This window comes from Pongo abelii, chromosome 20 (genome assembly GCF_028885655.2).
Source record: "Pongo abelii isolate AG06213 chromosome 20, NHGRI_mPonAbe1-v2.0_pri, whole genome shotgun sequence".
NCBI classification, from domain to species: domain Eukaryota; kingdom Metazoa; phylum Chordata; class Mammalia; order Primates; family Hominidae; genus Pongo; species Pongo abelii.
In genome coordinates, this window is record NC_072005.2 from 46,364,336 (window position 1) to 46,388,692 (window position 24,357).

The 24,357-nt window shown below is 54.4% G+C and overlaps 2 protein-coding genes and 1 long non-coding RNA gene across 4 annotated transcripts in view; 2 read left to right on the forward strand and 1 right to left on the reverse strand.

The window, feature by feature from the left end:
- SPTBN4 (spectrin beta, non-erythrocytic 4) overlaps positions 1–7,997 on the forward strand; it is a 112,025-nt gene extending 104,028 nt beyond the window's left edge. The window contains exons 32-36 of the mRNA XM_024237088.3: positions 1,238–1,307; positions 1,960–2,252; positions 3,533–3,706; positions 3,852–3,894; positions 6,946–7,997. Of these exons, the coding sequence (XP_024092856.2) occupies positions 1,238–1,307; positions 1,960–2,252; positions 3,533–3,706; positions 3,852–3,894; positions 6,946–7,104 (739 nt within the window). The 3' untranslated portion in view covers positions 7,105–7,997. The remainder of the gene's footprint in view (positions 1–1,237; positions 1,308–1,959; positions 2,253–3,532; positions 3,707–3,851; positions 3,895–6,945) is intronic.
- Positions 6,944–8,184, reverse strand: LOC134760716 (uncharacterized). Its single transcript, XR_010138624.1, has 2 exons — positions 7,969–8,184; positions 6,944–7,057 (listed from the first exon to the last, which is right to left on the reverse strand). It is a non-coding gene; the product is annotated as an uncharacterized LOC134760716 (long non-coding RNA).
- A 195-nt stretch (positions 8,185–8,379) lies between these two features.
- Positions 8,380–23,770, forward strand: SHKBP1 (SH3KBP1 binding protein 1). 2 transcript variants are annotated; one of them, XM_024236523.3, is made up of 18 exons: positions 8,380–8,518; positions 8,759–8,812; positions 8,924–8,969; positions 9,084–9,157; positions 9,652–9,710; positions 9,960–10,040; positions 11,826–11,987; positions 12,068–12,158; positions 12,248–12,438; positions 13,832–13,947; positions 14,875–14,962; positions 15,078–15,194; positions 18,241–18,411; positions 20,765–20,920; positions 21,223–21,319; positions 22,617–22,795; positions 23,100–23,223; positions 23,346–23,770. In XM_024236523.3, exons 1-18 carry the CDS (start codon positions 8,433–8,435, stop codon positions 23,575–23,577), a joined length of 2,124 nt encoding a protein of 707 aa, XP_024092291.1. In that variant the 5' UTR covers positions 8,380–8,432; the 3' UTR covers positions 23,578–23,770. The 2 variants fall into 2 exon arrangements, with proteins under 2 accessions (XP_024092291.1, XP_024092292.1); XM_024236524.3 differs by having other exon boundaries at positions 8,390–8,518; positions 23,103–23,223.
- Positions 23,771–24,357: the final 587 nt, after the last annotated feature.

The following is a 24,357-nucleotide window of genomic DNA, read 5'->3' on the forward strand; positions in this document are numbered from 1 at the left end:
TTTGCAGAGGTGTAAACAAGCTGCAAGATAATCGATGTGCCCATTATTACACAGAAAGGGAAGCCCTTCCTGTTGAAAGAAAAGGCAGAGTGCCTTTCTCCAGACGTAGGTTCTCGGCCCCTGGGTTGTGACTTCTGCATCAAGTCTCCCGGGTGCCCCGAGGCAGGGATTTTGTCCTCTCTGTGCCTCAGTTTGCCACTGGGCTAATGGTGGAACCCTCATCTCCTTGATTGGAGAGGAGACCCTTTATCACAGTTCTCTCAGCAGCCTTATGAAGTGGGGGCTGTTGTCTTCTCCATTGTATGACTAGGGCAACTGAGGCACAAAAAGGGCAAGCTTAAACGAACCAGGACTTTCAGAATCCAGAGTTGGCCAGTGTGTGTTGTGCAGATCTGTCCAATCAGCTGTGTGTGTCTCCAGAAAGAGGCCTTTGGTCAGGAGACAATGACTTCTTGACTCTTTTTAAATTTCACATTTCATGAACATTTGCTGAGTGCCCACTCTGCCTGGCATGTGCTGAGTCGAGCGGTGACTGAACCAGTCCCATCCCTGACTTTAGAGACTCACAGTCCATTGGGAAAAACAGGCTTGTCATCAATGATGACCCAGAATTATCTGGGCTGGAATGGGGGCGATTCGGGGGACTGGAGAGTCAGGGGTGGGTGGAGAAAGGCAACGTTTGCAAGTTGTTCTTTGTGCTGCTTAAAATTCAAAGGGGCGTCTGGGCGCGGTGGCTCATGCCTGTAATCTCAGCACTTTGGGAGGCTGAGGCGGGCGGATCACTTGAGGTCAGAAGTTCGAGACCAACCTGGCTACCATAGCAAACCCTGTCTCTACTAAAAATGCAAAAATTAGCCGGCGTGGTGGCGTACACCTGTAGTACCAGCTACTTGGGAGGCTGCGGCAGGGGAATCGCTTCAACACAGGAGGCAGAGGTTGCAGTGAGCCGAGATCGTGCACCACTGCACTCCAGCCTGGGCAACAGAGCAAAACTCCGTCTCAAAAAAAAAAAAAAAAAAAAAAAAATTCAAAGGGGCGAGAGGTTTGGTCCTCCATTCAGCAGACATGTCCCAAACACCTGTGGTATCTAAGGCGAGCATCTGAGAGAAACAGCTGCAGAAGTGGGCAGGGGTCTGGCACTTCCAGCTAAGAAGTGGAGGCTCCTCTGCCCAGCCAGGCAGGTCCGTGGGAGAAGGAACCCTGGTTTCATTGGGTCTTTCTGTCCCCCATCCCCCAGGAAGGCCACCCTGGCTGACATTGTGGAGCAGCTGCAGGAGAAAGAGGCAGGCCCAGGGCTGCCTGCTGGGGTAAGTTAAGCCTCAGATGGGTGGGGATACGAGGACCCCTTTTTCAGAGCAGGAGGCAGGATCTCAGAAACAGCCAGTGCCTAGCCCTGGCAGGACCCATTCCCTACCTGGACGCTGCAGAGACAGCATGGACTCTCAGGGTCCCCAGAATCTGAAAATGTCCCCCTTAGAAAGACGGCGCACCTACCTAAGAGACCCCTACTCCCTCTCCACAGACACACACACACACACACACAGACACACATACACACACACACACACACACACACAGACTCTTCCCACATCTGTCCTGGACTCCGTATTTTTTCAGCCCAGTGGGGTCCCAAATTTCTTCATAGCCTCGTACACACACACACACAGATTCCTCCTGCAGACAGCGGGGACACGCCCTGCTTGCACCCCCACCTCCAGAGGTCTGGCTGCCTCTTCCCACTACTGAGAGGGATTCCAAACCAATGAGTCCTAACAGACTCACTCCCAAGACCCATGGGGCCCTAAGAATTGGGCCTCCAACCCTGAGGTCCTCCCACACTCGCCTCCGAGACAAATGGCCCTGTAGACGGATGGGACCCCAGACCCATGACTCCCCCAAACAGATGACTCCCACACCCCCTCCATGGACAGCACCCCTCTTCCCCCTCCCTTCACACAGCCGTTGCTGCCTCAGCCACGCGAGCTTCCCCCAGGTCGCCTGCCCAACGGGCTTGAGCTGCCCGAGCGGACACCTCGGCCAGACCGGCCCCGGGCGCGGGACCGGCCCAAGCCGCGACGGCGGCCGCGGCCCAGAGAGGGTGGTGAGGGCGGGGGAAGCCGGCGCTCGCGCTCCGCCCCGGCCCAGGGCGGCTCCGTCCCCGCGCCTCTGCCACCGCCCACTCACACAGTGCAGCACGAGGGCTTCCTACTGCGCAAGCGCGAGCTCGACGCTAACCGCAAGTCGTCCAACCGGTGAGAGTGTGGGCGGGGCTTTGGAAGGTGGGTCTCAGGCTCAGGGTGACCAATGAGTGGAGCGGCGGGACTGAGGAGGGGGTGTGGCTCAACTTCAGGCCCTCCAGCAGGTGGGGGTGGTAGGTGGGGCCAGAGGTGGGGGACTTAAATCAAGAAAGGCAACCAATGAAAAGGAGGGGGTGTGGCTTAGCGTCAGGCCCTCCAACCCGTGGGAGCAGTAGGTGGGGCCAGATGAGGGGTGGGGCTCAACTTTGATTATTCCAACCAATGAACAGGAAGGGGTAGGACCTAAGGTTAGTGCATCTAATGGCTGATGGGTGGAGCTTAGGTGGGAACAGAAGGAAAATGTTATGAAAGTCAATAAATTGCAACCTAACCTCTTAGCAACCAACCCAGGAGTTGACTAGCTAAATAGCAAAGAGGGAGGCCTCTAGTTGAGAAGGTTTCAATGGCTTGTCGTGGAGCCTGGAGAGGTCACCCAACCAATGAGTGGGGTGGGTCCACCCTGGAAGTTTCAAATTGGGGGAGGGTCCGAAAACGGGCAGAGCCCAAACTAATGAGGGTAGGGGTTGGGAAGGGGGAGTCATCTCTTACAGGTTTCCAAATGAGGGTCTAGCCATGATGTGCCTGCTCTCGGAGTCCAGCTCCTGCTTGTCCACCCTCTTTTTGTCCAACTGAGAGGCAGAATCTGGGGACAAGTGGAGCCAAAAAGGGGTATCACCGGCCAGTAATGGAGTGAGGGCTAGTCCCAAGATATGAAGTGGGCAGGACAGATTCAGATTTGCTGGTGGAATCTGTAGGTGTTCTTTCTTCTTCGTACCTAATGCCAAGGTAGGAATAAACAAGGGTACCTAGTATGTCTTGCTTTTGGAGGGATTCCTCCAGGATCGAGGCTTTGGATGACTGGAGAGACAGGAATTCTTTATTCCAGACAGTAGACCAATAGACCTTCCTTGAGAAAGCTCCAAGAGTGGAGAGGATTGAGTGGAGCAAAGGCTTGTGGAGGAGACAGTTTAAGTATTACCTTCAGGAAATTCAGTATGGGAGGGGATAAGGAAGGGAAACCTCAGCCTGGGCAAAGGCTTGATACTGAGAGACTTAGATGCTTCCCTCAGGGCAGCAACAGCCATAAGGAAGAGCATTTTAGGCATATGGCCCAACTAGGGCGCAAAGGTCCAGAGGTAGGAAGGCTCAGGCATATTCAGCCCTTGAGGATGTTAATGAAGAGTTATCAGGCAGAGTGCTGCGGCTCTGCCTTGAGCCCCATCTTGTCGCTCCAGGTCGTGGGTGAGCCTGTACTGTGTGCTTAGTAAGGGGGAACTGGGCTTCTACAAGGACTCCAAGGGCCCGGCATCCGGGAGCACACACGGTGGGGAACCGCTGCTCAGCCTGCACAAGGCCACCAGTGAGGTGGCTAGTGACTACAAGAAAAAGAAGCATGTCTTCAAGCTCCAGTGAGCCCCCCAATGGGCAGGAGGGAGGGATCCAAGGCTCAGCTTCAACTCCCAGTGGGACCCTGGCTTCCCTGGGGGACACTTGGTGGGCAGGTGGGCTGGGCCTCTTCCCCAGATCTCTCAAGTCCTGTGTCCCTTCCTGCAGGACCCAGGATGGCAGTGAGTTTTTGCTCCAGGCAAAAGATGAGGTGAGATCTGGTCCTTTCCTCCCTCTGTGTGGACCTCAGTAATGACCTGGCTGTCTGGCTCCTGACCCAGAGTGATGGGGCTGTGAGAAGGGACACTCACAGGCCAGAGTTATCAGGGCTGTAATGGGAAAGCCCACAGGCACTGAGAGCCCAAAGGAGGTTTCTAACCCAGTGGGGAGTGGGAAGGGCTTCAGGGAGGGCTGCCTGCAGATCTTGATGACAAAGTCCAACATCTTTGCCGTGGTCACTCAGGTGAGACTGGAATAGGAGGGAGTTCGCTTTAAAAAGGGGTGATTTGGCCGGGCGCGGTGGCTCACGCCTTGTAATCCTAGTACTTTGGGAGGCCAAGATGGGCAGATCACCTGAGGTCAGGAGTTCAAGACCAGCGTGGCCAACATGGTGAAACCCTGTCTCTACTAAAAAATACAAAAATTAACTGGGCATGGTGGCAGGTGCCTTAATCCCAGCTACTCAGGAGGCAGAGGCAGGAGAATCGTTTGAACCCGGAAGGCAGAGGTTGCAATGAGCCGAGATGGAGCCATTGCACTCAAGCCTGGGGGACAACAGTGAGACTTCTTTCGAAAATAAAATAAAACAAAAATAAAAAGGGCGATTCAGAGGGGCGGTGGGGGTCTAAAAAAAGGAGTGATTCAGGTTGGGCACCATGGCTCATGCCTGTAATCCCAGCACTTTGGGAGGCCAAGGCAGGAGACTGCTTCAGCCCAGGACTTCGAGACCAGCCTGGGCAACACAGAAAGATCCCATCTCTACGGGTAATAATAATAATAAATTAGCCAGGAGTGGTGGCACATGCCTGTGATCCCAGCTACTCAGGAGGCCGAGTGGAAGGATCACCTGAACCAGGGAGGTCAAGGCTACAATGAGCTGTGATTGTGCTATAGCACTCCAGGCTGGGTGACAGAGTGAGATTCTGTCTCAAAAACAAGAGGGGGTGGGTGATCTAGGTAGAGGGAACTGCAAGTGCAGAGGACCAGAGGTGCAGTATTGCAAAGGGTTAACTGCTGGAGGACAGAGTTCCTGGAAGAAGGTCCCAGAAAGGTTCCTAGGAGATAGGTGTCTCAGGACACGATGGGCCATTTGGAGGAGACTGGATTTTTTACCTAAGGGCACTGGAGAGCTAGGAGGGATTACAGTGATGTGTAAAAAAGATTCCTGGCTGGGCACAGTGGCTTACGCCTGTAATCCCAGCACTTCGGGGGGCCGAGGCAGGTGGATCACCTGAGATCGGGAGTTCAAGACCAGCCTGACCAACATGGAGAAACCCCATCTCTTATGGCGCATGCCTGTAATCCCAGCTACTCGGGAGGCTGAGGCAGGAGAATTGCTTGAACCCGGAAGGTGGAGGTTGCGGTGAGCTGAGATAGCGCCACTGCACTCTAGCCTGGGCAACAAGAGCAAAACTCCTTCTCAAAAACAAAATAAACAGGCCGGGTGCAGTGGCTCACGCCTGTAATCCCAGCACTTTGGGAGGCTGAGGCAGGCGGATCACAAGGTCAGGAGATCGAGACCATCCTGGCTAACACGGTGAAACCCCTTCTCTACTAAAAATACAAAAAATTAGCTGGGCGTGGTGGCGGGCACCTGTAGTCCCAGCTACTTGGGTGGCTGAGGCAGAAGAATGGCGTGAACCCAGGAGGCAGAGCTTGCAGTGAGCCGAGATCGCGCCACTGCACTCCAGCCTGGGCAACGGAGCGAGACTCCATCTCAAAACAAAACAAACAAACAAACAAGACAAAACAAAAAAAGATTCCTTTGGCCACCTGGGTGGGTAGCCCAGGCCGAGGCCAGGGCAGGGACCCAAGTGGGAGAGTGCATGGCTGGGCCACACAGGCCTGTGGGGAGAGGAGGAAGAGGAGTCTGACAGAGGCAAGCATGGAGGTGGTTTGAAGAGATGTTGAGAGTAATAACTAACACTTGTTATCTCATTCAATCCTCACAAGATGCAATGAAGAAGTAGGCCTTTTTTTTTTTTTTTTTTTTTTTTGATACGGAGTTTCTCTCTTGTTGTCCAGGCTGGAGTGCAATGGCGCAATCTCAGCTCACTGCAACCTCCGCCTCCCAAGTTCAAGCGATTCTCCTGCCTCAGCCACCTGGGTGGCTGGGATTACAGGCATGTGCCACCATGCCCGGCTAATTCTTGTACTTTTAGTAGAGACGGGGTTTCTCCATGTTGGTCAGGCTGGTCTCAAACTCCTGACCTCAGGTGATCCACCTGCCTCGGCCTCCCAAAGTGTTGGGATTACAGGCGTGAGCCACCACGCCCGGCCAGAAGTAGGCCTTTACCCACTACATGACTTCTTTTACTTATCTGCACAATGAAGATTAAAAATAGTTTCTTGGCCTGGCATGATGCCTCACACCTGTAATTCCAGCACTTTGGGAGGCTGAGGTGGGCAGATCATTTGAGGTCAGGAGTTCGAGACCAGTGCGGCCAACATGGCGAAACCCCATCTCTACTAAAAATACAAAAAGTAGCCGGGCATGGTGGCGCGTGCCTGTAGTCCCAGATACTCGGGAGACTGAGGCACAAGAATCTCTTGAACCTGGGAGATGGAGGTTGCAGTGAGCTGACATCGAGCCATTGCACTCCAGCCTGGGGGACAGAGCAAGACTCTGTCTCAAAAAAAAAAAAAAAAAAAAAAAAAAGTTTCTTATCATAGGGTTACTGTGAGAATTAAATTGCTCCATGTTTAATTGATACATGATAAACTGATACTTAGCACAGGGCCTAGTAAATATCAGTGCTCTAGTAGTGCCTGCCCATATTATTATCATTGTTTGTGTCATTTATCTCTGTAGTAGGAAGTATATATAATCCTATTGCATAGATTTAAGGAAATTAATCCACTAAAGTGTTTGGAACAGAGCCTGGCATGTATTGGTATGTAACTGCATCATCATCATCATCATCATCCCTTTTTAATAGATGAGAAAACTGAATTTCAAAGAGGGTAGTCTGATCTGAAATTCACCTATTATTCCAGCTTCTCTCTTCCAAATACGGCCTCTGTGCCCTGTTTCTTCCCCCAGGAGGAGATGAACGGCTGGCTGGAGGCTGTGGCTTCCTCCGTGGCGGAACACGCAGAGATGGCCCGCTGGGGCCAGACACTACCCACTACTTCATCCACAGATGAGGGCAACCCTAAGAGGGAAGGCGGAGATCGCAGGGCCAGTGGGCGCAGGAAGTGACTTCCCACCCCCAGGACCTGACACATGTCGTCTCCCCTCTTTTCCGCACTGTGGGCACAAAGACACTTTTTCTTCCGCAGGGGCGGGAGCCCCTATTTCCAACACTGAGGACGCGTGACATGGTGAGCACCAGAAAGGAGGGGACTTCTCCTGCACCCCAAGAAGTGGTGGGAGATTGCTGCCCCTATAGCCATATCTCGGCCCCTTCCCACTCACCACCCCCACCCCAGGTGCTGGGGCTCCCTTATTTTTATGCAATAACTGAGCTTGATGGGGGTGGACAGGGGGCCAGTTGAGCCAAGCCCCCAGCCCCGATCTGCAGATCCTGCCCCAAGAAGCTGGGGTGGTGGGGGCGGTAATTCCTGCCCCCTCTCTGCCCTAGGGATGGGCACGGGGGCGCTGGTGAGGTCCCCTGGACCATCCAGGGTGCTAGGGGGCAGGGAGGGGACACCCCCTCCCCGCCTTTACCTCACTTCCAATGCTGCCTTGATCTCTGTGTGGGAGGGGGGAGTGAAGGGGCCCTAGCCCCTGCACTCCGCCGCCTCAGAGCCATGCGGTTAATTCCTGACTTAGTTTATTTTTGCAAAACGTCGATCTCCTCCTCCCCCGCCCCGCATCCGCGAAGGCTTTTAATGGGAGGGGCGTCAAAGCTCAAAACTGTTTTCCTCTCTCCTCCCCTCTCCAGTTGTAAATGCCACTTCATGAGGGGAGGGGCGAGGGGAGGCCCTCCCCCTGCATGCTTCTGGCTGGAGCACCTCCCTGGGGAGTGGGGAGATTGGGTTGTGGGCAGTCCCCATGGCCGCCTGGAGAAGCCGCTGGGGCCCGGGGGTGTGGGGCGGTGTGGCGGGCGCACACTGTATGTACCTATAATAAACCCTTTGGCTTTGACGGTCTATGGTCTTTTGTTTGGGTTTTCTGGGCTGCGCCCGGGAGGATTGAAAGGAGGGCTGTGGTGGCTGTAGGGGTGGGTGCGGGGTGGGGAGCGGGGCACGGGGGTACCGTGGCTGCGGAGAACATCCAGATGTACCCCTTGATGTGGACTTAATTTCGGGGTCTAAACACACGCCCCTTGACGAGAACCTAGAGGGATGGGGAATATTTCGTTATGCTTCGTAACAAACTTCCCTAAAGGAGACTCCGGGTCCGCCCCGTCAAGTTCAGGAAAGGCGGACCCCTTTAAGGAGGCGGAAAAGTTAACCGCGATGGGCAGGTGCTCTGTCCAATCGCTAGTGACCCCTGGAGTCTCTGGCCCAATGAGCAGCCTATGGAGGCGGGGTCCGGGTGCACACCCGGAAGTGGGTGCGGGCCAGCCGGCTCGCCCGGGGGCCATGGCAGCAGCGGCTACTGCAGCCGAGGGGGTCCCGAGTCGGGGGCCTCCCGGGGAAGTCATTCATCTGAATGTGGGAGGCAAGAGGTGAGTGTGGGAGACTCCTGAGGTCCCATCCTCGGGGGCGGGAAGCGGGGTGGGAGTATCCGCCTCTCCTGGGGGAATCCCTGTCCATCAAGGGTTGCTCCGCCCCCCGTTGGAGGCGCGAGATTCTGGAAAAACGCCGGGGGAGGGGGGAGGGGAGGGAACCCTGGATCCTCCGGGAGGGGGCCGCATTCCTCACCCGCTCCTCTTCATCTCTTGCGTCCGTTTACCTTCGCCGCCCAGATTCAGTACCTCTCGCCAGACTCTCACCTGGATCCCAGACTCCTTCTTCTCCAGGTGATCGGGAGAGCGAGTTTGGGGCGAGGGTAAGAGGGATGGAGGGGGCGTGGGAGACCTAATATCCACTCCCCCGGCCCGTGACGCCTGCTCGGTGTCCCTTCCCTGCAGTCTTCTGAGCGGACGCATCTCGACGCTGAAAGATGAGACCGGAGCAGTGAGTCGGACAAGAGCTGAAATGGGATGGGGGGAGGGGTTGGTAGGAAGAGGGGCAGGACCCCACTCAGTCCTGCCTTTTACCCCATCCATCCTCTGCCCCCCTTCCCCGCAGATCTTCATCGACAGGGACCCTACAGTCTTCGCCCCCATCCTCAACTTCCTGCGCACCAAAGAGTTGGACCCCAGGTTGGCATGGAAAAAGGGAAGGGAGTCCCTCACTGTCTTCATCCCCTGAGGAGTTCTTTCACCTCCTCTGAATGTCCACATGAGCTCTATTCTATTAGAATTCTCATTCAGAACCTTGATCACAGGCCGGGTGCGCCGGGGTTGCTTCCGCCTGTAATCCCAACACTTTGGGAGGCCGAAGTGGGAGGATCACTTGAGCCCAGGATTTGGAGACCAGCCTGGGCAACATAGCAAGACCCCATCTCTAAAAACGCAAACAAGCAAAACTTCATGAGAATCTTGATCGTGTTAAAATTATATGTCCTTCGATTTCTCCCTACACACACACACACACTCACATTTCCTCCACCCATATCATCACTCCTTAGCATCTTGATTCCATCAAAACTTTCTACGCCTTGACATTCTCTGTGCAGTTTTGAAAATTACCCTCTCAGCATTCTCTGCTCACTCCCACACCTAGACCCTGACCTCTAGTCAATTCTACTACCCAGGGGTGTCCACGGTTCCAGCCTCCTCCACGAAGCCCAGTTCTATGGGCTCACTCCTCTGGGTAAGTGGGAGCCCCCAACTATCATCCTCATTGTATAGAAAACCAACTCTATGATGCTATCTGCCCCTCTTCCCCTTCTCTCCTGAAAGAGGGCTGGGGTAGAGGTGGGAGGACTGGTTATGGCCCTGGCTGGGTCTGTATTGGTAATGGGAGGAGTATTGGTACTCTGTGTAGAAAGAAATGGGGAGGGGGAAATGGGGTGCCCTCAGCATCTCCCTAAGTCCCAGCCTTTAAGTCCTCCTGTTGCAGTTCGTCGCCTGCAGCTTCGAGAGGAATTGGATCGATCTTCTTGCGGAAACGTCCTCTTCAATGGTTACCTACCCCCACCAGGTAGGCACTCCCAATGGAATGGAGGGGCGCGGAGGTGAGCTAAAGACTACATTTCCCATAAGGCTGCAGTTCTTGGGTGCCTGTGCTGTGAGCCCTGAGATACAGTGGGAGGTGTAGTTCCTTATCAGATGCTTGGGCTGATGCTTGGAAAGGAAGTCGGAAACAGCATTTCCCATGAGGCAATGGGCCAGCTAGCTCTCGAGGCTCAGAAGGATGTCCAGGAGCCCCATGGGAGTTGTAGTCCAGGTTTGGTTTCTTTGTGGGGGGGCTTTGGAAGACCTGGGATTCTTTGCATGGAGGAGAGAAATATTAATAGGAAGTTATTGACAGTAATGCCCATGATAGCCAGCCCACTGGCCATGGAAGGTATGCCCCAGTGGTTATTGGAGCTAGGCTTTTCTGATTGATAGAAGGAACAGAGTAGAGAAATTTCATCTACAGCTTTATTTCCCTAACTGCAGTCAGTACCTGCTACCTTCATGAAAGTTGCCAGATATAAAGACCTGTAGTAGTATTTTTCCAACTTAGTTTTATCCTGTTTTCCAAAAAACAATCATTTCATTTATTTATTTATTTATTTATTTAGTTTTATGAGACAGGGTCTGGCTTTGTCACCCAGGCTGGAGTGCAGTGGTGCGATCTTTGCTCACTGCAACCTCTGCCTCTCAGGTTCAAGCCATCCTCCCACCTCAGCTCTGCCACCGAATAGCCGAGACTACAGGCACTCGCCACCACGCCCAGCTAATTAAAAAAATAATAATCATTTTAAATGCAAGCTTTATATTATAAATACAAAGTAAACATGAAAATAAAACCCAAACACAGCAGTGTTATTAAACTCTGGCCTGTAGCAGTGGATCACACCTGTAATCCTAGCAGTTTGGAGGCCGAGACAGGTGGATTACTTGAGACCTGGAGTTTGAGACCAGCCCAGGTGACACAGCAAGACCTCATCTCTACTAAAAATTAAAAAAAAATTAGCCAGGTGTGGTAGTATGCACCTGTGGTCCCAGCTACTTAGGAGGCTGGGGTGGGAGGATCGCTTGAGCCCAGGAGGTCAAGGCTGCAGTGAGCTATGATCACGCATTACACCCCAGCCGGGGTGACAGAGCGAGATGCTGTCTCAAAACAAAACAAAACGAAAAACAACTCTGGCTAGATGCTATTGCTTGCCAAGGGTGCAGTCTTCCATTTATTAAAAGTGATAATTAGGGCCAGGCACAGTGGCTCATGCCTGTAATCCCAGCACTTTGGGAGGCTGAGGTGGGTGGATCACCTGAGGTCAGGAGTTCGAGACCAGCCTGGTCAACGTGGTGAAACCCTATCTCTGCCAAAAATATAAAAGATTAGCCATGTGTCGTGGCGGGTGCTTGTAATCCCAGCTACTTGGGAGGCTGAGTCAGGAGAATCACTTGAACCCGGGAGGCAGAGGTTGCAGTGAGCCAAGATTGCACCATTGCACTCCAGCCTGTGTGACAAGAGTGAAACTCCAACTCAAAAAAAAAAAAAAAAAAAACGGAAAGTTGGGTAATACTGCAGATTCACTAATATCACAGCAGCACTAAACTCAATCTTCCTCTGTGCTGGGCTCAAGGGAACTGAAAGGGAAGTAACTTGCTATGTGGTTCAGTGTCATTTCATGCTGTGTCACTGCACCACCTAAAATCTTCACCCAGAGACTGTGTCCCACACATGGGGAAATCAATCACTGTCCTATTTTAAGTGCTTGCTATGTGACAGCCACGACTACAATGACTGTTACTCTACCTCTTATTCTCACTCTAGTGTTCCCAGTGAAGCGGCGGAACCGGCACAGCCTCGTGGGGCCTCAGCAGCTAGGAGGACGGCCAGCCCCTGTCCGACGGAGCAACACGATGCCCCCCAACCTTGGCAATGCAGGGCTGCTGGGCCGAATGCTGGATGAGAAAACCCCTCCCTCACCCTCAGGTACGTTTCTATCTCATGGAAGGTTGGGGCAGCTGTGGGGTCCCTGTGACCCTCTTCTGATCCCTCCTCTTCCCGTCAAGGACAACCTGAGGAGCCGGGGATGGTGCGCCTGGTGTGTGGACACCATAACTGGATCGCTGTGGCCTATACCCAGTTTCTAGTCTGTTACAGGTGCTTGGGGAGGGAGTGGCAGGAGGTCCCAGCCCTGTTGATGGGAAGGGCATGCGGTGAGGGTTGATGATGTCCCCTCGATCCTACAGGTTGAAGGAAGCCTCTGGCTGGCAGCTGGTGTTTTCCAGCCCCCGCCTGGACTGGCCCATCGAACGACTGGCGCTCACAGCCCGGGTGCATGGTGGGGCTTTGGGTGAACATGACAAGATGGTGGCTGCGGCCACCGGCAGCGAGATCCTGCTATGGGCTCTGCAGGCGGAAGGCGGTGGCTCCGAGATAGGTATGACCCCAAGCCTTTTCCAGAACCCTCTGTCCTTTAAATTCTACGGCTTGTTAAAATAACCCACCCCATAAAATCCTCAAACCCATAAGAATTCTCTGCTCTATTAGATCTCTTTGTGTCATTAGAATGCTCTAGCCCTTCAGAATTCTATATCCTGTTAGAATTCCCTGGCTTCCTAGAAAAATCCACCCACATACAATTCTCTCTCCATCAGAATTCCCTGCCCTGTTAGATCTCTTGGTTTTGTTAGAATGCGCTATTCTGTGTGGCCATGAGAAATCTCTGACTTGGCCCGGTGCAGTGGCTCATGCTTGTAATCCCAGCACTTTAGGAGGCTGAGGCGGGCAGATCACTTGAGGTCAGGAGCTCGAGACCCCCCTGGCCAACAGGGTGAAACCCCGTCTTTACTTAAAAAATACAAAAAAATTAGCTGGGTGTGGTGGCGCGTGCCTGTAATCCCAGCTACGCAGGAGGTTGAGGCAGGAGAATCACTGGAACCCGGGAGGCAGATGTTGCAGTGAGCTGAGATCGCTCCACTGCATTCCAGCCTGAGCGACAGAGTGAGACACCATCTCAAAAAAAAAAAAAAGAAATCTCTGACTTATGGCTGGGCACAGTAACTCATACCTGTAGTTCCAGCACTTTGGGAGGCCATGGCAGGAGGATTGCTTGAGGCCAGGAGTTCGAGGCTGCCGTGAGCTATGTAAGCCATGATTGTACCACTGCACTCCAGCCTGGACAACAGAGCAAGACCCTGTCTCAAAGCCACAACAGCAAATCTCAGACTTATTAATCTGTCCCCAAATAAATCTCAGCCCTCGTAAGAATCCCCTGCCACCACTGGAGGTTTTTTTGCCTTGTTGCAAAGCTCAGTGCTGTTAGAATTCCAGATCCCTTTAGAATCCCATACCCCATCAGAAATCTTCTGGCCCATTTTATCCTCTCTAATTCCTGCTGGAATCTTCACTTTTTTTTTTTTTAAATGGAGTCTCTCTCTGTTGCCCAGATTGGAGTACAGCGGTGTGATCTCGGCTCACTGCAACCTCTGCCTCCTGGGGTCAAGCAATTCTCCTTCCTCAACCTCCCAAGTAGCTGGGACTACAGGTGTGCGCTACCACACTCAGCTAATTTTTATATTTTTAGTAGAGATGGAGTTTCATCATGTTGGCCAGGCTGGTCTCGAACTCCTGGCCTCAAATGATCCGCCCACCTGAGCCTCTCAAAGTGTTGGGATTACAGGTGTGAGCCACCGTGCCCAGCCCCTGATGGAATCTTCTATCCTTCAAGGATTTTGTGGTCCCACTGAATCCTCTGGTCTTTGGAGTTCTTCCTCCCACCTCTCCTCCTCCATGAGGCAGGGTTCCAGCTGAGCCCTTTTTGCCCACTGTAGGGGTCTTCCATCTGGGGGTGCCTGTGGAGGCCTTGTTCTTCGTCGGGAACCAGCTCATTGCTACAAGCCACACGGGGCGCATCGGGGTGTGGAATGCCGTCACCAAGCACTGGCAGGTCAGAGTTCTGGCCAGCCTGGCTGCCCCCTTCCCAGTTTTCCAGACTGTACAGACCCAGGGAGGGGTTCACATCTGCCCCCACCCCCACCCCCTAAGCCTGGAGGAAGCCAGAGAACCAGCAGCTGGCCAGAGCCTGGGGATATCTGTGATAAAGGCCTAAGGAGCATCAGGGAAGCCTTCCTGGAGGAGGGGCTGCAGAGCCCACATAAAGCATGAATGGGTTTGAAAAGGAGGAGGGAGGATTTTCTTGGGACTGGGTGAGAGAACAGGTTAGGGGGGATGCTGTAGGAGACAAGAACTGGTTTGGCTCGGTGGCTCACACCTGTAATCCCAGCACTTTGGGAGGCTGAGGTGGGAGGATGGCTTTGGGAGAAAGACAGAGGCAGAGAAAGAGACAGAGAGGCAGAAAACCAGGCAAATAGAAATAGAAAATCAGAAAGAGGTGACAGAGAAGGGTAGACAGAGTCAAACCAGACTGAACCACTGTGGCAGATGGGGGAACTCAGAGAGAGAAAGGGAGATGAATTAGTCATGTCAGAAGTACAGAGTGGAGGCCGGGTGCAGTGACTCCCGCCCGTAATCCCAGCACTTGGGGAGGCCGAGGCGGGAGGATGGCTTGAGCCCAGGAGTTTGACACCAGCCTGGGAAACATAATAAGACTCTGTCTCTACAAAAAATTTAAAAAATTGAAACTTTAAAAAGTACAGAGTCCAGGAGAGGCCAAGAGTCAGAGAGACAGATGCATCAAAGGGAGGAAGGGAGGGAACAAGACAGGGACAAAGGTAGGCCTGGGGTGGATGGGGCTGGGGAGCAGTGGGGGGGGGTTCTGGAGGTGGAGGAGAGGGCCCATCCTCTGTGAGGGGTCGCCACGGAAGCAAAGGAGTGGAAGGGCTCCCGGCTGCAGCGTGTTCTGCCCCACCCCCAGGTCCAGGAGGTGCAGCCCATCACCAGTTATGACGCGGCAGGCTCCTTCCTCCTCCTGGGCTGCAACAACGGCTCCATCTACTACGTGGGTGAGCAGCAGCCTGTGTCCCAGGTGCCCGAGAGCCTCCCCTGGGAGAGGGGAAGGGAGAGAGAGAGGCTGGGGCACCTGGAACAAACCTGCTCCACCCTCCCTGCCCACCCCAGATGTGCAGAAGTTCCCCTTGCGCATGAAAGACAACGACCTCCTTGTCAGCGAGCTCTATCGGGACCCGGCGGAGGATGGGGTCACCGCCCTCAGTGTCTACCTCACCCCCAAGACCAGTAAGCTATGACCCGGCTTCCCCTGCTGCTGTCAACTGCCAGCCCCAGCCCCAGCCTGCAGCTGTCCCCCAGCTTGTGCAGCATGACCCAGAAGGGTTTATCGAGGGGCAGCAGATTCAACTCTCATTTTTTTTTCTGAGACAGAGTCTCATTCTGTTGCCCAGGCTGGAGTGCAGTGGTGCAATCTTGGCTCACTGCAACCTCCACCTCCTGAGTTCAAGTGATTCTCCTGCCTCAGCCTCCCGAGTAGCTAGGATTACAGGCACCCACTGCCACGCCTGGCTAATTTTTGTAGTTTTAGTAGAGATCGGGTTTCACCATGTTGGCCAGGCTGGTCTTGAACTCCTGACCTGAGATGATCCTCCCGCCTCAGCCCCCCAAAGTGCCGGGATTACAGACATGAGCCACTGCGCCCGGCCAGATTCAACTCTCATCCAGTCATTCAACAAATATTTACTGAGTATCCCTGTATATAAACACTGTTCTAGGTGCTAGATGGTGGCCAGCCTCTCCACCAGGGACAGAATGGACCATTAGGAGTTAATCTTTGTGTTTCTTTCCCATCTTTGTGATTAAGGCATGATGTTCACATGTTCATAAAACAACACAGATGCAGGTTTTACAGCAGATGAAGCTGAGTTCTCTTACTTGAGACAGTTTTTTGTTTTGTTTTCTTGACATCAAATGCAGAATGGGTTAATTTTTGAGACGTAATTCTCATACCATAAAATTTCCCATTTGAACGTGCACAATTCAGCAGATTTTAGTATATTCACAAGGTTGTACAACTATCACCATGAACAAATTCCAGAGTATGTTCATCACCCCCGTAAGAAACCCCCTGATCTTTAGCAGTAACTCTACATTTCTCACTTCTGATACCCTCTAGAAATCACTAATATGCTTTCTCTTTTTGTTTGAGACAAGGTCTCGCTCTGCTGCCCAGGCTGGAGTGCAGTGGTGTGATCTCAGCTCACTGCAACCTCCACCTCTTGGGTTCAAGCGATTCTCATGCCTCAGCTTCCTGAGTAGGGGAGGATTACAGGTGTGCATCACCATGCCTGGCTAATTTTTCTACTTTTAGTAGAGTCTGGGTTACGCCACGTTGGCCAGGCTCAATATGCTCCCTATACCTATGGATTTGCCTGTTCTGGACAATTCGTGTAAATGGGATCATACATTATATGGCCTTTTGTGTCTGCATTTTTCACTTAGCATAATTTTTTTAATGGTTAGTGTTTTCTGGGTCTTAAGATATCCTTACCTATTCTAGGTTACAAAGATCTTCTCCTGAATTTCTTCTAGGAGATTTACAGTTTTAGTTTTTACATGGAAGTCTGTTCTATCAGAAATTAAATTTTATGTATGGTGTGAGGCAGGGATTATTCTTTTTTTAAAAAAAAAATAGAGACAGGGTCTTGCTCTGTTGCCCCGGCTAGAGTGCAGTGGCATGATATCATTTCTCTGCAACCTCCGCCACTCGGGCTCAAGCGATCCTTCCATCTCAACCTCCTGAACAGCGGAACCACAGGCATGCATCACCACACCTGTCTAATTTTTGTATTTTTTTGTAGGGACAGGGGTTTGCCATGTTGCCCAGGCTAGTCTTGAGCTCCTGGGCTCAAGTGATCCTCACACTTAGGCCTCCAAAGCGCTGGAAATACAGACTTGAGTCACTGTGCTTGGCCATAGCTGCTGCTGCTGCTTTTTTTTTTTTTTTTTTTTTTTAAAGCAGAAATAAGTTAATAATACACCTAACTTCATGGCAGATTATCACCTTTCTTCTTTGTAAGGCCCTTTTCTTATTTCTTTTTTTTTTCTTTCTTTTTTTTTGTCTTTTCCTGAGACAGAGTATCGCTCTGTCATTCAACCCAGGGTGGAGTGCAATGGTGCAATCTCAGCTCCCTACAACCTCTGCCTCCTGGGTTTAAGCAATTCTCCAGACTCAGCCTCCCAAGTAGCTGGGATTACGGGTGCCTGCCACCATGCCTGGCTAATTTTTGTGTTTTAGTAGAGGCAGGGTTTTGCCACATTGGCTAAGCAGGTCTTGCACTCCTGGGATTCTCCTGCCGTGGTCTCCCAAAGTGCTGGAATTACAGGCGTGGGCTGCTGCACCCGGCCTCTTATTTCACTTACTCATTTCCTCCTCATCTCCCTTCCCACCATGTGCCACTATTATGTCATTTTTGTTTGTTTTTTGAGATAGTCTCGCTTCGTCACCTAGGCTGGAGTGCAGTGGCGCAATCATAGCTCACTGCAGCCTCACCCCCTGGGCTCAAGTGATCCTCCTACTTCAGCCTCTTGGGTAGCTGGGATCATAGGTGCATGCCATCACACCCAACTAGTTTTTTAAAAATCTTTTGTAGAGATGAGGGTCTCACTATGTTGCCCAGGCTGGCCTCAAACGCCTGGCCTCAAGCAATCTTCCTGCCTCAGCCTCTGTTCTCTGTTTTCTTTCTCTTTCCTCTCTTATTTGCTGTTTCACTGTTACAATTTCTGTCTCTGGGCCTCTCCTCCTCTGACCTGTGCCTTTGTCTCCCTGTTCCTCCATTTCCCACATCTCATCACCATCTTTTTGTGTCCTTCCCTCTCTCCGTGCTTTCTGACGGTGTCTCTGTTCTGTGTCTCTTTCTTTCTTTCTTTTTTTTTTTTTTTTGAGACAGAGTCTCATTCTGCCATGCAGGCTGGAGTGCAGTGGCGTGGTCTTGGCTCACTGCAGCCTCTGCCTCCTGGGTTCAAGCAATTCTCATGCCCCAGCCTCCTGAGTAGCTGGGATTACAGGTGCGCACCACCACCCCCAGCTAATTTTTGTATTTTTAGTAGAGACGGGGTTTCAGCACATTGGCCAGGCTGGTCTTGAACTCCTGACCTCAGGTGATCCACCCACCTCAGCTTCCCAAAGTGATGGCATTACAGGCGTGAGCCACCATGCCCGGCCTCTCCTTGCTTTCTGACTGTGTCTCTGTTCTGTGCCTGTTTCTTTCTCCCTGCACTGGTTTCTGTCTCTGTGGCCAAGGCCCTCTCCTCATCCTTGGCTCCTCACCAGGTGACAGTGGGAACTGGATCGAGATCGCCTATGGCACCAGCTCAGGGGGCGTGCGGGTCATCGTGCAGCACCCGGAGACTGTGGGCTCGGGGCCTCAGCTCTTCCAGACCTTCACTGTGCACCGCAGCCCCGTCACCAAGATCATGCTGTCGGAGAAGCACCTCATCTCAGGTGAGCCTCTGTGGGGTGCTCCAGTGCTGGGAGAAACAGCTCTGGAGGGGTCTCTGGAGAGACGGGGGAGGGGTCGGAGTGGGATGGGGGGACCAGGGGGAGGGGTCGGGGTGGGATGGGGGGACCAGGGGGAGGGGTCGGGGTGGGATGGGGGTGCCCAGGGGGAGGGGTCGGGGTGGGATGGGGGGACCAGGGGGAGGGGTCGGGGTGGGATGGGGGGACCAGGGGGAGGGGTCGGGGTGGGATGGGGGGACCAGGGGGAGGGGGAGGGGTGGGATGGGGGGACCAGGGGGAGGGGGAGGGGTGGGATGGGGGGACCAGGGGGAGGGGGAGGGGTGGGATGGGGGGACCAGGGGTCGGGGTCAGGGTGGGATTGGGGGGGCCCAGGCAGAGGGGTGGTGATGGGATGGAGGAGACCTAGGGAGCTGTAGGAGCCTTGCTTCAGCTGGAAAAGGGGCCTCGGAGGATGTTCTGGATGAAGGGACTCTGAGCAGAGACCTAGAGGACAAGTAGGAAGGAGCAGAAGAAAGAAGGGAGGGGAAAGGGGCCCCAGGCTGAGGGAACTGTATGTGCAGAGGCTGAGAAGGGCCAAATAGGGTCACACGGGAAGGACACGTGGGCTCCTGGGCTGGAGCACAGAACAGGAGGTGAGGATGGGGTGCAGATGTGGGCGGGCCTTGTCAGGCTATGGAAGGGCTGAGGCTTTGTCCTGTGTGGGGAGTGTGGAGACAGGAGGATGAGAATTTCCACTGGGGAGGGACATTGTATAGGAAGAGAGCTCTGGCAGAGAGGATTGACCTGGGATGGGACTGTAATTGCAGAAGTGAGAGAATACCATAGGGGATCAGTCTGGGGAAGAGTGAATCTGTGTGTGTTCGGGAATCCATCAATTCAACAGGGATTTACGGGGCACCCACCGTGTGCCAGGCATAGGGGATACAGTGATGAACAAGACAGGCCAAGTCCCTGCCCTCGTGGAGCTGACATCCTAGCGGGGATGGCAGACAATAAATATATAAAAATGGACATCAATGGCCAGGTGTGGTGGCTCACACCTATAATCCCAGCACTTTGGGAGGCCAAGGCGGGTCGATTACTTGAGGTCAGGACTTCGAGACCAGCCTGGCCAACATGGTGAAACCCCACCTCTACCAAAAATATAAAAAATTAGCCAGGTGTGGTGGCGCATGCCTGTAATCCCAGCTACTGGGGAGGCTGAGGGAGGAGAATTGCTTGAACCTGGGAGGCGGAGATTGCAGAGAGCCAAGATCGTGCTGCTGCACTCCAGCCTAGGCAACAGAGCGAGACTCCATCTCAAAAATAAATAAATAAAAATGCAAATCAGGCTGGGCACTGTGGCTCATGCCTATAATCCCAGCACTTTGGGAGGCCAAGGTGGGAGGATTGCTTGAGGCCAGGAGTGTGAGACCAACCTGGACAACAAAGTGAGACCTTGTTTCTACAAAAAATTTTAAAAAATTAGCCAAGTATGGTGGCACACACCTGTGGTCCCAGCTTCTTGCGAGGCTGAGGTGGAGGGATCACTTGAGCCCAAGAGTCAGGGGCTGCAATCGGCTGTGATTGCACCCCTGCACTCCAGCCCAGGCAACAAAGCAAGACTCTATCTCATAAAATAAAATATTAATAAAATAATCTAAATCAACACCAGGCAATGATAAGGGCTATGAATAAACATGAAGCTGTGTGTGGCTAGAGAGTGTCAAGTCACTGGAGAGGGGTCGTTCAGGGAAGGCCTGAGGAAGGACCTTTGAGCAGAAATAACGGAATGAGCAGTGCAGATTGGTAGGGACAAGCATTCAGGCTGAGGGAACAGGCATTGCAAAGGCTCTGAGGTGAGAGGATGCCAGAGGAAGTGCAGGGAGCCACTTGTGCCTGGAACAGAGTAAATGAGGGGGAGAATGGGAGGAGATGAGGGTATGGAGGTGACAAGGGCAGGAGCCACAGAGGGCTCCGAGCAGGGGAGGGACATGACTAGACTCAGGTGTCCACAGGCTCCACCTGGCTGCCTGTGGGAGCACACTGCTGGGATAGGACAGGAGCAGGGACCTCTGGGAGGGGGGTGCTGATATGGTCCAGGCAGGTGACGAAATGGATCAGGACCAGTGTGGGGCAGAGGACAGGGCAAGGTGAGATCAGGCTCTGGAACAGTTTTGGAGGCAGAGGCAACAGGGTTTTTAACATTTGGAATTCTGGGGAGGAAAGGATTCTCTAAAAAGGAAGAACTCAGCAAGGGCTGACCCTCCTGAAATGGGGCTGTCCTGAGGCTCTGGAGGGGCAGGCAGCATTGATGCCTGCACGAGGCCTGACTTCCTGCTCTCCTTGCGCCCCTCAGTCTGTGCCGACAACAACCACGTGCGGACATGGTCTGTGACTCGCTTCCGCGGCATGATTTCCACCCAGCCCGGCTCCACCCCACTCGCTTCCTTCAAGATCCTGGCTTTGGAGTCGGCAGATGGGCATGGCGGCTGCAGTGCTGGCAATGACATTGGTGCCTACTGGCTCCTGGCCTTCCCAGCCCACTGACCCCCTTACCTGACCCCTGTTGACCTCCACTGATTCCCACTTGCGGCCACCTGACCCAGGAGCCTGCAACGATTGGGGTGTCCTGATCCTTGAGGCACCTGAGCTCCACTGACTGCCGCAACCCCCCAGCCCTCTCTGGCTCTGCCCAACTCCAACAACCTGGGGATGGGACCGGGGTTTTGGGGTGGTGGGTTTCATCAGTGCGGAAGGAAGTCTGAGGCCGAGGGAATCCCAGCTGGCCCTGACCCCTGCCCCTGCCTGGCCCAGGCCCCTATGGCGAGCGGGACGACCAGCAAGTGTTCATCCAGAAGGTGGTGCCCAGCGCCAGCCAGCTCTTCGTGCGTCTCTCATCTACTGGGCAGCGGTGAGGACGGTCCTGTCCAACACGGAGGGAGGTCACGGGAGAGGGCAAGATGCTAGCCAGGTCACTGAGCCAGAAAGGGGTCCCAGCCAAGGAGCATTGAAGGAGCAAAGGCTGGGAGGGAGGACAGGCCTGGTGGGTTTGTCTTCTGGTATCAAAGGTGTGACAGGTGTCGGTGGGAGTGACCTGGCACAGTGCCGGCGCAGTGCAGGCAGGGCCAGGTTGAAGGCACAGGGGGAGGGGTCAAGGTGGGATGGGGGGCCCAGGGGGAGGGTTCGGGGTGGGATGGGGTCCCAGGGGGAGGATTCGGGGTGGGATGGGGTCCCAGGGGGAGGATTCGGGGTGGGATGGGGTCCCAGGGGGAGGGTTCGGGGTGGGATGGGGGGCCCAGGGGGAAGGGTCGGGGTGGGATGGGGTCCCAGGGGGAGGATTCGGGGTGGGATGGGGGGCCCAGGGGGAAGGCTCGGGGTGGGATGGGGGGACCAGGGGGAGGGGTCGGGGTGGGATGGGGGACCAGGGGGAGGGGTCGGGGTGGGATGGGGGGACCAGGGGGAGGGGTCGGGGTGGGATCGGGGGACCAGGGGGAGGGGTCGGGGTGGGATTGGGGGGGCCCAGGCAGAGGGGTGGTGATGGGATGGAGGAGACCCAGGGAGCTGTAGGAGCCTTGCTTCAGCTGGGAAAGGGGCCTCGGAGGATGTTCTGGATGAAGGGACTCTGAGCAGAGACCTAGAGGACAAGTAGGAAGGAGCAGAAGAAAGAAGGGAGGGGAAAGGGGCCCCAGGCTGAGGGAACTGTATGTGCAGAGGCTGAGAAGGGCCAAATAGGGTCACACGGGAAGGACACGTGGGCTTCTGGGCTGGAGCAGAGAACAGGAGGTGAGGATGGGGTGCAGATGTGGGCGGGCCTTGTCAGGCTATGGAAAGGGCTGAGGCTTTGTCCTGGGCGGGGAGCCGTGGCCACTGCTCGGGGGATGAAAGGAGGCTTGATGGGAGGCCAGGAGCCTACGGAGGAGGCCAGGAGGATGATAGGAGGTGGGGGAGCAGCTGTGACGGGCCTCGGGCCTTCCCTGCAGTGGGAGCAGGGAAGAGCGGAAGCTCTGGGAGACTCCCTGGGGGTTTGGGGCTGGGGTGTCCAAGAGCTGCTGGACCCTTGGGACTGGAACTCAAGAGAAAAGCAGGCTAGGGATGGATAAAGATTGGGGTGGCCCTGGAGAGGCAGGAACTGCAGCCACAGTGGTGGGGACTGGGACTAGGAAGGGTGAGAAAGCGAGGGTGACCACCTCCCCCACTGCACCCCTCAGGGTGTGCTCCGTGCGCTCCGTGGACGGCTCACCCACGACGGCCTTCACAGTGCTGGAGTGTGAGGGCTCCCGGCGGCTCGGCTCTCGGCCCCGGCGCTACCTGCTCACCGGCCAGGCCAACGGCAGCTTGGCCATGTGGGACCTAACCACTGCCATGGACGGCCTCGGCCAGGCCCCTGGTACTCCCTGCCCCACCCCAATCCCGTCCCAAGCCCCACAGCCTCACCCAGAACCACTCTCCACAGCCAACTTCTTGATCTCTCTCCCAGGCCCTTGCCCTCTGACCCCTTTTCCTTTGACCCCCTCTCTGCTCCCCATCCCTTCCTGCCCTTGTTTTTCAACCCCTGTCTCAGCCTCTGGCCCCCATGCATTAATCTCTGCTTCTCTCCTGTCCTGACCCTTGGTGCTTGCACTGCAATGCAACCCAGGCCCTTGCCCTATGACCCCTGTCTTGCCCCCTGACCATGCTTCTGTACCCCCCAGCAGGTGGCCTGACGGAGCAAGAGCTGATGGAACAGCTGGAACACTGTGAGCTGGCCCCACCGGCTCCCTCAGCTCCCTCTCGGGGCTGTCTCCCCAGCCCCTCACCCCGTATCTCCCTCACCAGGTAGCCACAACTCCACTTCCCCTTCTGTGCAATGGGGGGAGAGGGGACAGCGTGGTGGCCCCGGGGACAGAGTGGCCCAGCTGCCCCGTGATGACGTGCACTTACTGTCCTTACTTCCTCAGCCTCCACTCAGCCTCCAGCAACAGCTCCTTGTCTGGCCACCGTGGGAGCCCAAGCCCCCCGCAGGCTGAGGCCCGGCGCCGTGGTGGGGGCAGCTTCGTGGAACGCTGCCAGGAACTGGTGCGGAGTGGGCCGGACCTCCGACGGCCACCCACACCAGCCCCTTGGCCCTCCACCGGTCTCGGCCCTCCCCTCACACCTCCCAAGGTGAAGCTCAATGAAACTTCCTTTTGAACAACACAGCTGCCATGATGATGCCTTGGGATGCCCTGGTCCTGGGGGACTCAGGTGCCTCCCTGATTCCTGTGGGAACCCCGGGTTCAGGGCCAGGGCCTCCTTGGAATAAATGGTTATTGTTACTAGGTCCCCACCTTCCCTCTTTTCTTGAAGCCAAAGTCACCCTCCCCAATAAAGTCCTCACTGCCAACATCTTGCTTATTCTTAGCAGGTTTGGGACTCCCCAGGAAAGGGGTGGGGAAGATGTGGGACCCAACCTGATATACGCAAAATCAGGAACATCTACCTCTCTTGTTTAAGCAAAGGGAGGCCAGGCACGGTGGCTCACACCTATAATCCCGGCACTTTGGGAGGCCAGTTTGCTTGTGCTCAGGAGTTTCAGACTAGCCTAGGCAACATAACAAAACCCCATCTCTACAAAAAATACAAAAATTAAGCAGGCATGGTGGTGCATGCCTGTGGTCCCAGCTTCTTGGGAGGCTGAGGTGGGAGGATCACTTGAGCCTAGGAGGCCAAGGCTACAGTGAGCCATGATCATACCACTGCACTCCAGCCTGTCTCAAAAACAAAACAAAACAAAAAAGGTGTTGCAGGGAAGGAATGTGTTGGCTTTTACTCTGCCTTCAGGCATGGCTGGATCCAGGGGTTCAAACACTAATCCAGAATAACTTTTTTCTTTTTCTTTTCTTTTTTTTTTTTAAAGTCTCACTCTGTCATCCAGGCTAGAGTGCAGTGGTATGATCTCAGCTCACTGCAACCTCCACCTCCTGGGTTCAA